This window comes from Glarea lozoyensis (assembly GCF_000409485.1).
Source record: "Glarea lozoyensis ATCC 20868 chromosome Unknown GLAREA5, whole genome shotgun sequence".
Taxonomy (NCBI): domain Eukaryota; kingdom Fungi; phylum Ascomycota; class Leotiomycetes; order Helotiales; family Helotiaceae; genus Glarea; species Glarea lozoyensis.
In genome coordinates, this window is record NW_007361000.1 from 1,653,212 (window position 1) to 1,668,064 (window position 14,853).

The following is a 14,853-nucleotide window of genomic DNA, read 5'->3' on the forward strand; positions in this document are numbered from 1 at the left end:
CATCTAAGCTATTCAATAGTGTTTATAAGAAACTTACAAAATGAGAGGCTACTCTTCAACCATCACAGAGCGGCAGACTCCAGCGCTCAACTGCCTCTCCGTCAGCGAGCTAATGATGAATTTCTCTGCTTTGAAATACGCATTCCTGCTCCTATCGATACTTCCCGATTTGCCTTTCCTGAAAGTTGAAAGGCTTGATGCCTAGAGTCAGTCATTCTAGAGAAATAACTGTATTTATCCCACAGACTTATTTCTATATTCTTCTCGAAAAACGATCCAAGCTGTGGCCCGGAAAAGTTCAACATGTGGTGAGTTGGCGATCTCTAGTCTGCGAATTTAGCCAAGACCCTTTTCCCTAAAAGCTTGTAGCGACCCAGACTAGCTGGAATATCTCTAGTAATCGAGCACTATGAGTTTATTATCTTCGTCCTGTCCGATTATGACCTTGGTCTAGCATTCAGACCTGTGTTCCAAAGATCACCTTGATCTAGATGATTTTGACAGTGGATAGCTGATCGGGGTTGATCTGCGCCACCAAAAAATCTTCTTTATCGACAGAGATGCCAAATTTCTCAATGTCATCGATCTTGTCTATGTCGAAGTGGCCGATGCGTGCGTAGTCACCGGATGGACCTGCCACTGGCTCTAGAATCAACCCTATGAGTCGATATCCGCAGCGCGAATCTCCTGAATAGTCTGGGGTGCCGTTCAAGGCAAGGCAATGCATTTCGCTGCCGTCCTCGAATCTAGTATCTAAGGCATCTTTCCACACATTTGCGGAGATCTCTTCATCCGCCGTCGTCAGTTGGCAAGTTGGTCCCCTTTTGCCCGTACGATGATATGTAGTTTGAACTAGAAGTCCTTCTACTATTATGAAGCCGTCTAAGACCTGGCCAGTTGAATCAAAGCCCGAGTGCGTGACTTGCGCTTCCTTTACGGTAATCAATTGAGTGTCAACGGATCCAACTCCACCTGGCCAAACCTGGCCATCAACGGAGGCCCAAGACCAGGAGGGAGCGCGATAATCTGATGACAACTTGGTCGTCGGCGTGTAGACACGCCAACCTAAAGACTCCGGCAAACGAGATCTCCACAGCCCAGCGAGATACTCATCTCCCGTCATGTCTTGAAAAAGACGTGCGAGCCCCGAGAGGGCGACTAATTTGTCCTCAGGTCTCGTCAGAGCACATTTAGAGTATGCCTCGACGAGGTCGTTCCACGTGCTGAAGGCAAAGAGAGATAAGGGCCTCTGTCTTGGCTCGAACAACGCTTCGAAATTTTTGAGTGGCCAATCCACAAAGGTGCCGAGAGGGAATCCTTCACACTTTTGGTCCCTGAAGCATTCCCAAAAGATTTGAGTTTTGGTGAAATGAAGGACCCTGGGAGCCAGAAGACGTTCTTGAAAGACCCAGCCACGCCGATGAAGGACTGAACGAGAAACGTGGCGATCCCAGTAAGATTTGTCGTATACTAAGAACGGTTGTTCTGTAGAGTTTATAGTGCTTAGTTTTATTACCCCTGGTTGAACATCTACTTGACGTCGTGGCCGGAAGAGTCCACCTTGAGGATCAACAGATGCCGTCGCTGCAATATTGCAAGATGAATTTGCATAGACATCCCGCATCATCGACGACTCCATCTCCCAATCTTCCTGAGAATCTTGAACAATGCAGAGAGAATCAATCCAAAGGTACCGAATAGAGAACCGCCGTGCAACGACTATTGCATCCTTAAAAGTTTGAGGGAGGTCGCAAATAGGTCTCCCACGCCGAAATTCGGTTATCGTCGATTGAGTCAACATTGGAGTTGGTGATGAACCCCAGCGGTAGCTCAAGGTTACATAGTTGGGTGATATACAGCCATCTTGTGATTGTACATGCAGTTTCCAGTTAGCGTCACCTTCGACCCCAATATCGAGTAGTCTCGTGGGCATCCACCTCGGCCTTTTCACAAGGCGATTACACTGTTTGTGGCAGGCGCGACAAGAGATGTACCATTGATAAGCCAGGCTGAGACTAGCGAATGACGAGGTACTAGGACTGATGTTGGCGAATAAGAATTTTTTTTTAGATTTTGATCCTGATAAGGGGTTATTAGCATGTCTAGATAGGAAGAAACCAGGAACAGTGCTTTTTGAATATCTGGCTGAATTTAATTCCTGAAAGCATTGTATACCCTCTGGACAGTATTCTCCGTACAGTCTTACCTAGCAATTGTAAAGACATCGTCTGGCGACACCTTTAATGATGTTGGGACAAGAGCCACTATAGGTAGGCGAAGTTTTGAAATAGTGAATGCTGACTGACCTGCGCAAGGGACCATCGTAAAGAAGGTGTATTGATGAAATCCATCCATGTGCTTATAGCATAAGATTCCAAGTACCATGGTCTCATCCTTCCTTTTCCGTCCATAAAAGGTATATTTCATTCCCTTCCAAAGCCCAACTTTATTAAGCCATGCGGTTTGTATTTCTTCGCCCATGCATCCCCAGACAGTAAGACATATGTAACATTCTTGCTGAACAGCTTCATAGAAGTTGAGGAATAGAGTGTGATGGGACTTTAATTCACCATCTTTTGCCAGTACGGGCGGCTGGTTTTCTAGATCGCGGAAGACATTCTTGCAAGTAGAACACAGGATGCTTACGGACGCCATATAGAGACACTTCCTTCTTGAAATTAGGGTGTGATCGACACAAAGCAGTAATCATAAGCATAAGAGATACCTCAAACTGATGGGAACAAATGATGGAATGGCAAGATTGTAGGAGGGGAACGTGTTTAGGCATCCCCTCAGCTGCTGTGGCGGTGGACAGGCAAAGAGTGGCCGGGCCAAAACCTTATATATTAGGTTAAGGTGGTATAGCGGATATTCTTAAAATCGAAAAAAGCTATTGCTTACTACTCTCTTTAAGTTTATTTATCTTTTTAATAACACTTTTAACTAACTAACCCTTTAAGAATAAGAAACTAGACTACTAATATAGTAAATATATATATAACAATTAATAGCTAGAAACGTTATTATTTAGAAATACCTAAAGGGGCGCGTCGAGAATTCGTTGTAGGGTAGCCCAAGTACTAGCAAAGTAACAACATTAAGGTCAACTGCGAAGGTAAACACTAGAATGTGTTATAAGCAAAGTATATTAATCTTCATACTCTAGGTATATATAAATAAAACAAACAACCACCCAATACCGATACCCGACCCAGAACACCAACATAAAATAAAGCACATATACAAGAACCCACGCAAACTCCTTTCCTTGTTGATCACAACTATAACTCCTCGTCCTTAGCACTCCCACTCTCCCACACCTCAAACCCCTCCTCGGCCCTCTCAATCGGCTCCAGCAACGCCGCCTTGGGCGCAACTTCATCATCCTTTCTCATCAGGGCATCGATATCCAATACCCGCTGTTCACGCACCGGAGATTTCCCTTTGACTTCGGCTACGAAATCGAATGAGGAGGTAAGCGGTGCCACGTCTTCTGCAACAGGTAGAGCGTCTTCAGGCACAGGAACCTCGTCCTCAGCCGTCTCATCCGGAAGAATGACGAAAATACTCTTCTCATCACACCCCGCGGCGTAAAAATCCTCAGCCGCGAGATCGCCCAGCGGGGAACGATCGACTTCAATCGCATTCTCGTCGCGGGAACGACGGGCTCTGATGCGGGCTTTCAGATCCGACATCTGCTCTTCCATGACATCAACCGACGACGTGATCGCCGTGCGAGTCTGCGAGATGTCGTCCATAGGCGGGACATTCTCCTTCCCACGATCATCACGCAGACGTTGAGCGCTCTCCTCGTCCGACGAGATGTCCAGCGTGCAGGTGGAGTGTTCCATGAGGTTGGTGGCTAGTTCCTCGGCTGTATCCTCGTGGATCTCGAAGAACCAGCTTTCTTTTGGGGCGGCGGTGTGGAGGGTAGGGATGAGGTGGGCATTGTCTTTTAGGGAGACGGGAGTTGGTGTTGTGATGGGTTTGCGGGAGGAGATGGTGTTGGAGAGGGCTGCGTCGATGGAGAAGGAGAGGCCCGAGGGGGTGGGCGTGGAGAATTTCGGAGGTTCGATGCGTGTGAATGGACTTCCTGTCTTGCGGCGGTTGAGGATTCCAATTCGCTTTCTTGTTGGGGAGCGTCCTGCTGGAGCGGAGAGGGGGGTGGATTTGATGGTGGTGTTGATTTTTGGAGCTGGGGAGCGAGCGGGGAGGATTGGTCGTCGTTGAGGTGACACAGGAGTATTTTTGATGGAGGAGAAATCATTGGAAGATGGAGCAGCTTTGGTGAGGTAGAAATTGACTGGTTTAATATATGCTGAGGGGTCTTTGGATGAACCATCTTGAGCTTTGGAGCGTTTTGGGGAGAGAAAGAGAATCGGGTCGACGTTCTCGCTGTCGTCGTTGTCGGATTCGAATGAAGTCGCTTTGCGTTTCACGGGAGAAGATACCGCTGGTCTTGTTAGGAACATGATATAGGGAGTGTAGGGGAAGAAAGTACCATTTTGACGGTTCTTGAGAGACGTGAGGTTCTGGAGACGGGAGTTGTTGAGGGGTGCAAAGGGTTGCCTGGTGGCAGGCATAGACATGTGTGTGGCCATTGCGATGGATGGTGTTTATTGAGCTTGTATCTGTCGACGTCGAGAGTGTAGGTATCGTCAATCAATTGATCAATCGTATCTCTTCTTCGAACGACTCTTCGTGAATCCTCTGAATGCCGACCGAGAAATAGTATCCCACTACAATGTGTGTTGTATCCAGCGTGTATCCACTTGTTATGATATTGTTTACCTCTTCTCGATGAATCGCCTGAACCTTCCACATCAAAGTCAGAAAACGAAGCGTCACAACAAGAAAGAGACGAATCTGGGGGACACTCACTCTATATCACCCACACCTTTGTCTCTGTGTCTCCCTGTGGCATTTCCTTGGTTGGCTGCGAACCCGCAGTGCGTGTGCGAGACCAAATTCGCGCTCAGCCAGGCCCTTCCCCACCGCGTCGTGCTCGCGTTTCGCCAATCACCGACTCGCTTGGGTGGCGATTCCACGTCCCAGTTTCTTCATGCGAACCCGCATTCCAGCGTCCATTGGACAACTGAAGTCGGCGGCTCATGCAGGGGCTGCAACTCCTCTCCGGATCGAGAGGGGGAAAGGTTGAAGCAACGCGCAAAATCGCGAGTATAAAGGCAGAGCGTGTTCCCACGACGTGAGGATGCGCGAGGTGCTTAATTCGGTGCATTATTCGACACGTTCATACCCGCCTGTATGCAGCATTCCATTCTATTTTGCGGAAGAGATCTCCTTGGATGGGGGTAGATGGGGGTAGATGGGGGTAGATGGGATGGGTATATCAAGCACCGCAGTCTTATAAGTCGCCAGCCAGGACGATTTTCTTCCATTCATTTTTCTCTACGAGCGCTTCTTGAAGTGCAGGTCTTCTTACTTGATCATGCTTTTGGTTTCGCTCTTCACCTCATCGGCGGCCATCTATTCTTAAGTTCACACGTCGGGCATATCTTGAAGCATGGCCGGCTGTTTCTGAAAGCGCTCTTTGGGATAGAGATTTCTTTTCAGATGGATTCGGCAAATTCTATGGATGAAGACCATCATATCACGAAGTCATATTCAGACACTCGAACCTTCAAATTCGAAGTTTTCGTTGTGTCAAATATTCTTGATTCCTAGGCACAGTGTGTCGACAAGGAAGATGCTCGCTGCCAACACATCTCCTCTCCTCAGAACTCCTGAATCAATCCCCTCACCCATTCAGAACCAACGGTAGGACAGACTATCAATCTCATACAGTCTCCAACAAACAATTCTTCTCTTTCAATCCTGTTTGTTCCTTCCAATAGACAATCACCGTCTCTTCATACTTCTCAAGTGAGCCCTCATCATACACCTTCCCACCACTACAGCATCATCCATCCATTCGACCTTTTCTCCTCCGCACCATCCATGGCCAAGTAGGACGCGTTCCTGCGACCTCACCGGCCCATCACCCCGTCACGAGTCACGACGTTGCATAACTACGCCCATAGCCTCTCCAGTCCCTCACTGATGCCCCTAGCACCAAGTACCAGTCAGCCTCATTCGTTCAGGAAACCCTATTCAGATTCTCACCTGCCGTGCGAGCTCAACGTGAACAAGGTGGGTTGTTACACTTGGGCATCGACACCGCGATCACGTTCTCTTCGATCAGGTCCTGCTGTAGCTGAAAATGTAGCTGTGAACATATTGTAGAGGAAACAGCGTCTGTAGGCCAACGCTTTACCTAATGCAAAACATAAGAGCTGCTCTTCTAGAGATGTCACGCACTCTTCAAGATCAATTTATGTGTGATTCATGGTGCAAAGCCAGATTGGCAATGTTACGTGTACTATCTAAAAGAGTGTCCTTGATCACATGAGATACCAAACTGCACATTCGATACTTGTACTCGATGAAAACCCAGCACCAGAAAGCATGGAATACCTTCAAAGGTATAGACCGTATCTCAAACCCGCCGACAGAAAGAAATTCGTTCCAGTCCCAAACCCCCCTATCTAATCAAGCAAACACCACAAACCTCGCTTAATCCATCAAGTATCAACCTCACCCAATCTAGGAGCACCACCAGCAGCCCAATCATCACGTTCGTAGTAGCGGAAGACAAGATCATACCCATCGAAATCATGTACGATCCGGTCAACGCGACGATAGCCCTTGATCTTATCCATCTTGGCGCTTCGAATCTTGCCGTGGTCAATAGGCTTCGCAGCATCCTGGCCGAGACCCAATTCGCGTACCTCGCACGAATTGGCCTTTGCTTCAAAGAGGGTGACACTGAAGCGACCGGGTTTGAAAATGTTCACGACGTGTTCAATGACCTCGACAGTCTCGCGTCCGGATTGGCGGCCAGGAACGTTGGTCTCGAAAGAGGCGTACGAGCATTGGGGCTCAGGAGTGACGTGGACGGTGAAGTAATGGGTTGCAGCGCCTGCCTGATCCGGAGCTGGAATGACACCATTTGCAGAGAATCCACAGGGAGTGAAAAGGTAGGCGTCAACGCGAGCGTCCGGATAGCGGGAGGATGGGTAAACGTCCGACAAACCACAAGCTTCGGAGACTACCGTTCCCAAAGCATGCCCCTCGGTAGAAAGCTCCTCTGGAAAACCGACATCGTCATCAGGAGTGATGGCTCCATTGTCAGAGGAGGTGTTGCTGAAGACATCGAAAGTATCATCAGTGCTTGCTACAGTGGTTCCGCTCAGATGTGAAGCTGTCATATCATTGCTGCTCAAATCGCCCAAACTGTTATGGGCTTCCTTTCGTGCTTCAATCGCTCTAGCAGCGTACTTGCCCTCCGCGACCGCACTCGCGTGGTCAAGGTAGAACTGCTTTGCGTTATTGACTTCTAGATCAGTCATCAGGACCTCGAGAGTTTCGTCGTCATTGCTCAAACTACCTTGTCCCACAGCGAAAGCCTCGCTAGCCGGAATTTTCAAGATCTTGGTTTCCGTAGGCTCTCGTTCGCTGTCTGGAGTTTGTGGCGGGGTAAGATCAGAGTTGGGAGTAGTCAAATAGAGGTACCAGTGGTCACCATTCATCTTCCCAACCATGTAAGCACTTCCGCCGGTGAACATGTTGTCCAAGAACTTGACTTCCTCCTTCCAACTACGATGCGGACCATGTTGCTTATCGGGGAACAAAAAGTTCTTGCGACTATAGAACACTCGGTAAGGCGTGGCCGCAGTATTGACCTTATCAAGAGAGCTACTGTTATGTGCTGGGAAACCAGCATCGACGGCTGCAATTCTCAACATGCGTCGAAGTCCAAGTAGGAGAGTAGTCGTGCCGCACGTCTTTAGGATAAGTTTGTGCGGGAACACAAACATGCTCGACTCGGAAAGGAGATAGGCGTCGACATGTTCGGACTCAACGATTGACAGAACTTTGCAGTTGACAAGATCCAGCATCTCCTTCCATGTTTCAGCAGGTACAGCCTTCAATCCATTCTTCTTAGCTCCTGGGGGGAGGACATCCGGTGCTGCTGCAAACCATACTTCCAATAGCTTCTCGGGACCTAGTTTAATTAGCACAAAATTCGACACTAAATTTCGAAAGACAAACCTTCAAAAGCCGTGCTGCTATCGAGATCAATAGTAGCCTCACGATTAATCGTAAGATGAGGGGTTCCTTCAGAAGGCGAGAATGTATATTCAGACGGAATTTCGAGGTTGACCATAACTACGTAGTACTCTGGTACCTTCTTTATTGCCCGTATGTAATTTTAGGTTTATCCTTGAGTTTGCAAATTTGATGGCAAGTACAGTGAAGCACTATCTGCCACTCAGACGAACCTTGCGGTGCCCGCCTGAGAAGAGAAGGCCCACACAACCGTGGGATATAACGTGTGCTGGCGGAGCCAGCAGAATAGGTGATATATGGAACGCCTTAAAGGGACGTTATGGAGGTCGGGTGCACAACGGAATGAAAAAGTCCTTTACGGAAGGAATGTTGACTTTTGTTGTAGTCCTCGCTCTGTAGATTCCGATACCGTAGAGGGATATCGGGTCTAGCAGACGAGGGTTATCTGCGATTTGGGGTTTGAGGGTATTTGTGTTGGGGTGTGGCTGGTGCTATCGAGGCCTATGCAGATTGAATTAGTACGATGTTTTGAGAACACATTTGCAATTGCAGAAGGTGTTGAGAAGAGTTTCATGTGGTCGATTTTCTCAGTGTACCGTCCTCATACAGGGTGAATATCTGAATGATGTTTCTTGTGGTTGACAAGTGGCGGAGGAAGGTTGATAGGGAAAGTTGAGAGGTACTCACTTTGCTGGCTTGGACAAGAATCGAAGGAGGTCCGCAGTGCTCATAGAGTAATCAAGAGTAAGAGATATTTCAAAATTGATTTCGCAGAGCCACAACCGGATGTCTGTGACACTGGGTGACAAGATGCGGTGGAGCGAAGCTGCTCAAAGGTTGGTTTTCATTGGAAGAAGGCGAACACAAGATGGTTTGCAGAACCCGAGGGCGCTTCCGGAAAGTTGGAGAGGCGATGTACGTTTCAGACAGATTGGAAGATGTCGATGTGGATGAGATGCGAATGCTGGTGTTTACTGTTGATGGTGTTGTGGTCGAGGGAAAATTTCTTGTCGTGTGCTTTTGGTGCGGTGGGCTGCACGTCATTTCGTGGTCAGTGCTTAGTACGGAATTCTAGTCTGGAACAACTCACTTGAATAATTATTCACGTTATTGTGAGTAGGTAGGTAATGTATAATAGGAGACCATGAATCGGAAATCGAATACCTTATGTAGGAAGAAAACCCTACCTTTAATTATTATCCTTGGTGGCGGTGCTTTCGCGCTGTTGGGTGAGTTATTTTTCGAAAATTTCGCCCAAAGGTGCCCCGCCATTTCCCCTGTTCGCCGGACGGAGGCTCTCCCGTTTGCTCCCGCCTAGCCACTGCGGATTGTAACCTCACAAACTCGGAATATTCTAAGAGATTTTGCTTTATCTCGAACCATCACGTCGTAAGATTAGGTCTCTAAGTTATTAGCCTCTCTCGGTAAGTTTTGAGGCTGGTGCAAAGAAGAAAAAGAAGCTACATGTGAGGACGCATTTTACTCTACATTTTCCAACACGAAAGAGAGAAGCTAGGAAGCTAAAATATCGCATCCATTATGTAGCTGGAATCTGCACGTGAAATCAAAAAGATGGTTGTCAAGGAAGCTTTGAAGTGTTTTGTTTTGCTGCATAGCCGCGAACATGCATGATCCAACATTCGAAGCGCCAATGAAGACGAAGCACGAGGAAGAGCGATACGATGCATCATTCCTCTGTTGGTTTTAAATTTTATTCAAGACACGCCTTGAGCAATTGAGAATAGTAGCAAACAAAGACAAGCCTAGGTATAAGAGCCTTCTTCGACAAGGAGAGCATGCTCATTCGAGCCTGAAAAGCATCGAATGCTCTGACCACACCTGGGCATTCATACGCACCTCTCAACCTCAAGCCACCATCAAAATGGTGCTTCCTTACTCACAGTAATCCTCTAACTCCTTTCAAACTCAAGACAACATATCTAACTCACACATCCAGAATCCTCAACTCCCGCCTCTTCAAATTCATCGTCGGAGAAGATGTCGATGACACTCCCACAGAATTCATGATTCATCAGGCCGCCATAGCTCAACTTTCCGACCCGCTCGCCGCTCTCTTGACTGGTGATATGCTGGAAGCGCAAGCTGGATGTACCAGTTGGAAAGATGTCAGCAAGGAGACTTTTGAGCGGTTTGCGCAGTTCGCTTATCTGGGTGATTATGAGGTTGTCGAGCCTCAGAAGATTGTAGCCAAATTACGAAACATTTCTCCTGAGCCGGTGGTGGAGGATGCGTTTGCTTCAAGCAGTACGCCTGTGAGAGGGAAGAAGAAGAAAGGTCCCCGCATTATAAATTGGGAGGAAGAAGCTCCGGCGGAGGAACCCCAAGAATGTAAGGAAGTTCCTGAAGAGGAATTTGGCTGGGGTTTCTCATCGACGAAGAAGAGTAAGAAAACGCGCAAAAGCACGACGAGCCTCTCATTCGATTCGGTAGTAGAACCAGAACCAACAGCCTATGAATCAGCACGAGCGCCCTCACCACCGCCCATCGACTTTGACGACCTCACCTACCCCCTCCTAACCTCCCTCACCCCCTACACCCCCCTCTGCACACCCTCACCCCTCTTCCTTCCCTCCCACACCTACACCACCCCCTTCCTCTCCCACGCAACCCTCTACACCCTCTCATCCCTCTGGCTCATCCCCTCCCTCCAAGCCCTCTCCCTCTCCAAACTCCACACCACCCTCAAAACATTCGAGCTCGACTCCTCAAACACGCCCGACATCCTTGCGTTAGCACGATACGCGTATAGCGAGGATGGTGTAGATGAATTGCGGGATCTGGTCTGTAAATTCCTGGTGGTGCATGCGGTGACGTTGACTGCTGATGAGGGGTTTATGGGATTGATGCGGGAGGGTGGTGAGTTTGCGGGTGATATGTGGAGGGGGGAGGTCGAGAGGAATCATTAAGTGGATATGTGGAGAGGGAAGGTGGAGAGGAATCATAAGGTAGATGGCAATGGGAGGAGAGATTTGGTTGGATGTCTTGCTGCTAGGTTAGGTGTTTAAACCATGAATACTTTTAGACACTTTGGTCAGTGTTAGGGTAATAAGATGCTTAATCTACATTACATTTAGCTCATTAGTGGATGTAGAATCAATTTTTTCGCCATTTTCTTCGAAAACTACGAATTTCCGAATCCTGAGCTATAGAACTGTTCTTTCAAGAACAGGACACTAACTTGTATAACCTAATAGAGCTAACTTTTTAAAACTCTGCCCATCACTCCTCCGACAGTCACTCAAAGTAAGATGTCGTGTCCTTTGGCACTTCGCTTGAAACTGTCCCTTTCGCAAAGCGATCAGTCGACGACATGAAAGTGGCCAAACGAATCGTGAGCTAAGCTTATCAAGAAGTGGTTTGCTTGTAGCGATCTAAATAGGTCGTATTGAGAGATTAGGTTGATGAGTAGTGGGGAAGCGTGAAGTGTTATATAAAGTTGGTCTTTGAGCCATAAGTATTAATGCGTTTATGAAACATCGGTTGCTCTTCAAATCTACTGATCTAGTTTGGGACGTTCATGACTAGACCTTTATTTTTGTTGTAGAACAAATATCAGGATCCTTTTAAGTATATTCAGTACCTCTGTAATGCAAAAGTCCACCACATACCTGTAACATACGAGCCCCAAAGTTCTTTTCGTGCATGAGTTCATGAACTTAATTGCAAATGATGATCTTATCAAGTAATACCCGGGGTACCATGAGGCAAATATATGCTACATCAATGCTCACAATTATCCTGTACGATACTAGCTAGTTCATGTATCGAGAACCTCTTGCCACTCAATTGTTGCTTTGGTGAAGTAAACGCTACTCAGGCGCCACCAGCTTTTCTTTGTGCGGATACGGCGTCGATAAGAGCCTATCAATCTACATATCGTTTTTAATATTATATTGCAGGGTGATATTAATTTTTCAAATTGCGTGACGTACCCGTCTCTAAATGCGTGGATGCAACAGATACGATATCTTTAGTCTTAATTACAAGTCTTCCTAGGATTAAACGACTCGTTAGGCCTAGATGACCCAAAATCCCCGTTTTCTGTCACATCCTCGTCCATGTATCCCTCACTTCTTAAGAAGCACGTTCCGCAAAACCGCTGTCCTGGTTCATATACCCCTAGCCATAGTCTTGCTTGACACCGATACAAAAGTAATGCAACCTCTTGAAAAGGATCGTGGATATTTTCGTTGTCAATTTCCTGGATATACTTACTGCATTCCGAAAACCAGGGTTGGTCGTTGGAGGCACTCCCTTCGACATCCCCATGCTGGGAGCCGGCATCGTAGAAAAAATCGTCTTCTGAATCAGAATCGGGTCGTGAGCTCTCTCCTCCAATATCGGGTGGCATAGAACATCTCCCTTGACTTTGTAGGAACTCTTGGCATGTGCAGTTGTACCTATGTTGGAACTCGGTGCAATCAACAAACGCAATCCAGCTCGGTTCAACTAAACCAAGTTTGAGAAGGCTGTAGTCATCGTTGCAAGTCGAACAGCGTAGTCGATGGTCTTCTTGCTCGTGCTTGTTGAATTTCAAACTTCTGAGTTTGTCTGGAGACCAGTTTAATTCTTCGAGAATCGTGGCCAGTACCGTGTCGAAAACCTCATCTGCTCTTTCAAGGTTTGCCCTCAAAGCTTTTGACCACTCGGTATAAATATAAGGTCGCATCTTTGCAAGTACTACAGGATCAGGTTCTGACTCCCGATCGTAGTCAAATCCTTCCATATGCCAGATCGAACCACCTGTTACTATCATCGGGAGAAGTTTCTTACCAGCAGTCAGCAGTGCTACCCAATGACCAATTGCCATTGCATAAGACCCTGGGAATTCACCGCCGACAATAAGGCCAAGTTGACGTTGCACAAGCTTGTTCTTTCGTGCTATGTCTACAAAAGAGCGAACGGCATGCTGGAGGCCGTGCCATAGGGTTTTTGGGCCCCATCCAACCATTGAGTCTGTTTTAAGCGAGGTCAAAAACCAAATTATGCTGTTTGAATGAACAGAGGAGTCCTCTTGATTGAAGGAGCTGACAAGATCGCCCACTATTGTCCAACCTTCACTGTCCGGCTCAGACAAATCGACGCAGTCTTCGAAAAGGCGGAGCATTGCAATCTTGAGATCTGCGGATTTTTTCTTGTTGGTGGCCGAGAATACCGTGACGGGTGATCTATTGCAAGGACAATATGTCAGTTAATGTCTTTCTGGCATTTGACTGACTCACAGGGCATTTTCAGAAGGGCCCTCGAATGCTAGTGCTGTTTTGTCTGCTCCCCTTGAAATTAGGTATTCGCAGACGCGTATATTGGTTCGTGAGTCTGCCACAGCCGCAAACTTCTTATATTAGAAAACGCTGCTAGCCATATTCATAGTTGAGCTCACATGCAAAGGGGTCCATCCCTTGGAATTTGTATCCTTGACTGACGCTTTCCCTTCAGTCAGCAGAAACCGTACAGCCGAAAGGTTACCTTTTCGACAAGCGCTAAATATTGGAGAGTCATCGGGGACTGCTCTTATTGGGTTGAAGTTGAACTGCCATCCAGTTGGAGTTGTGGAGACATTTGCTTCCATCCCACAATTGAGCCCGGCCTTTGTAAGCCAATAAGACGGAAAAAATGTGAAAGATGAAACGACGTCAATTTCCTTCCCACCCCTTCCAGAGCCAGAGCCTAATCGCACCGACGTGGTCCTCAACCATATTGTTCCAAACAGAACTCCTGTTGCAGATGTTCGATAGCAAATGCGTGATCGGGACCCTCGCGGTATTGATTGAATCAGGTTCGCAGAACTATAGCCAGAGTCCGCCCACGACTGCCCATTTTCATATTCTGCATCATCACTGGCTCTGCTGTGTCGGTAGGTCGTCTGTATGGTGGACACCCGATGTACTGTGTCGCTCATCGCCTTTGCAAAAGCACCACTTTGGAAATAGTTTTCAGCTGCCAGTTGCAGGGCGCTTTTGACAGATGCATGAAGTGCTAATGCAGGTATATCCGCAGGTAGCTTGGAAAATTCTGGTTTTTCTGCCGATGATGATGTTATGTGAGGCTTACTATCTTTGTCGTACCTCTCAGATTGCTTGACATCAATATGTACTGGTGGCATTTGACTTCACTATACGTTAGTATTAACCTGTAATCTGTAATAAGAGATGGCCATACAAGTGAGGCATTAGAGTAATTAATAAAGTGGTTTTAGTCTCTTGGAGTGAGTCGCGGAATCGCTGCAACTTCTGTTTCTTTCGCACAGCTCTGAACGCGCTCCACATTCGGACTCTGCGGGAGTTGGAGCCAAAGTTTGGCTCGAATTCTCTCACTATACTTTGGAGAAGCTAAGTAAAATCAGCAAAAACAGCAAAAACAGCAAAAACAGCAATTGAATGCGCTGGTAAGAAGTCGGACCTGCACTTTCATGTCGCAATGTTCCAAGGCATCCCTAACGTGCTGACTGGGATTCTTTTGAGTAACGAGTTCATTGAGTATATTTGAAAGCATTTTCAAGCCCGATAGCATTTCGGCGACTTCTGAAGGCGCATCTCTAATAGAACCCCAGAAATCGTATAGCTGGATGATTCCCCCCGCTAATTGTACCGCGAGTGAGATCACGGCCATCCCTACAACTGTTAGCAAAGGAATTGCAAAGTTTGAGGTATTTAATACCACTTGCTGCACATGATAACCCGTCCATAGATAAGAAAATTTGTT

General features: G+C 47.2%; 5 protein-coding genes across 5 annotated transcripts; 1 reads left to right on the forward strand and 4 right to left on the reverse strand.

Moving 5' to 3' along the window:
• Positions 1-487: 487 nt before the first annotated feature.
• GLAREA_04727 (heterokaryon incompatibility protein) lies at positions 488-2,225 on the reverse strand (the record flags this gene model as incomplete). The annotated part of the gene is made up of 2 exons (XM_008087104.1): positions 488-2,079; positions 2,207-2,225. The coding sequence occupies 2 exons, from the start codon at positions 2,223-2,225 to the stop codon at positions 488-490; spliced, it is 1,611 nt and encodes a 536-aa protein (XP_008085295.1).
• A 1,056-nt stretch (positions 2,226-3,281) lies between these two features.
• GLAREA_04728 (uncharacterized protein) lies at positions 3,282-4,601 on the reverse strand (the record flags this gene model as incomplete). The annotated part of the gene is made up of 1 exon (XM_008087105.1): positions 3,282-4,601. The coding sequence occupies one exon, from the start codon at positions 4,599-4,601 to the stop codon at positions 3,282-3,284; it is 1,320 nt and encodes a 439-aa protein (XP_008085296.1).
• A 1,980-nt stretch (positions 4,602-6,581) lies between these two features.
• Positions 6,582-8,227, reverse strand: GLAREA_04729 (S-adenosylmethionine decarboxylase; the record flags this gene model as incomplete). Its single annotated transcript, XM_008087106.1, has 2 exons — positions 6,582-8,065; positions 8,113-8,227. 2 exons carry the CDS (start codon positions 8,225-8,227, stop codon positions 6,582-6,584), a joined length of 1,599 nt encoding a protein of 532 aa, XP_008085297.1.
• A 1,785-nt stretch (positions 8,228-10,012) lies between these two features.
• GLAREA_04730 (uncharacterized protein) lies at positions 10,013-11,057 on the forward strand (the record flags this gene model as incomplete). Its single annotated transcript, XM_008087107.1, has 2 exons — positions 10,013-10,032; positions 10,088-11,057. 2 exons carry the CDS (start codon positions 10,013-10,015, stop codon positions 11,055-11,057), a joined length of 990 nt encoding a protein of 329 aa, XP_008085298.1.
• Positions 11,058-12,127: 1,070 nt separating this feature from the next.
• GLAREA_04731 (Ankyrin repeat-containing protein) lies at positions 12,128-14,760 on the reverse strand (the record flags this gene model as incomplete). The annotated part of the gene is made up of 5 exons (XM_008087108.1): positions 12,128-13,319; positions 13,374-13,483; positions 13,532-14,258; positions 14,311-14,480; positions 14,551-14,760. 5 exons carry the CDS (start codon positions 14,758-14,760, stop codon positions 12,128-12,130), a joined length of 2,409 nt encoding a protein of 802 aa, XP_008085299.1.
• Positions 14,761-14,853: the final 93 nt, after the last annotated feature.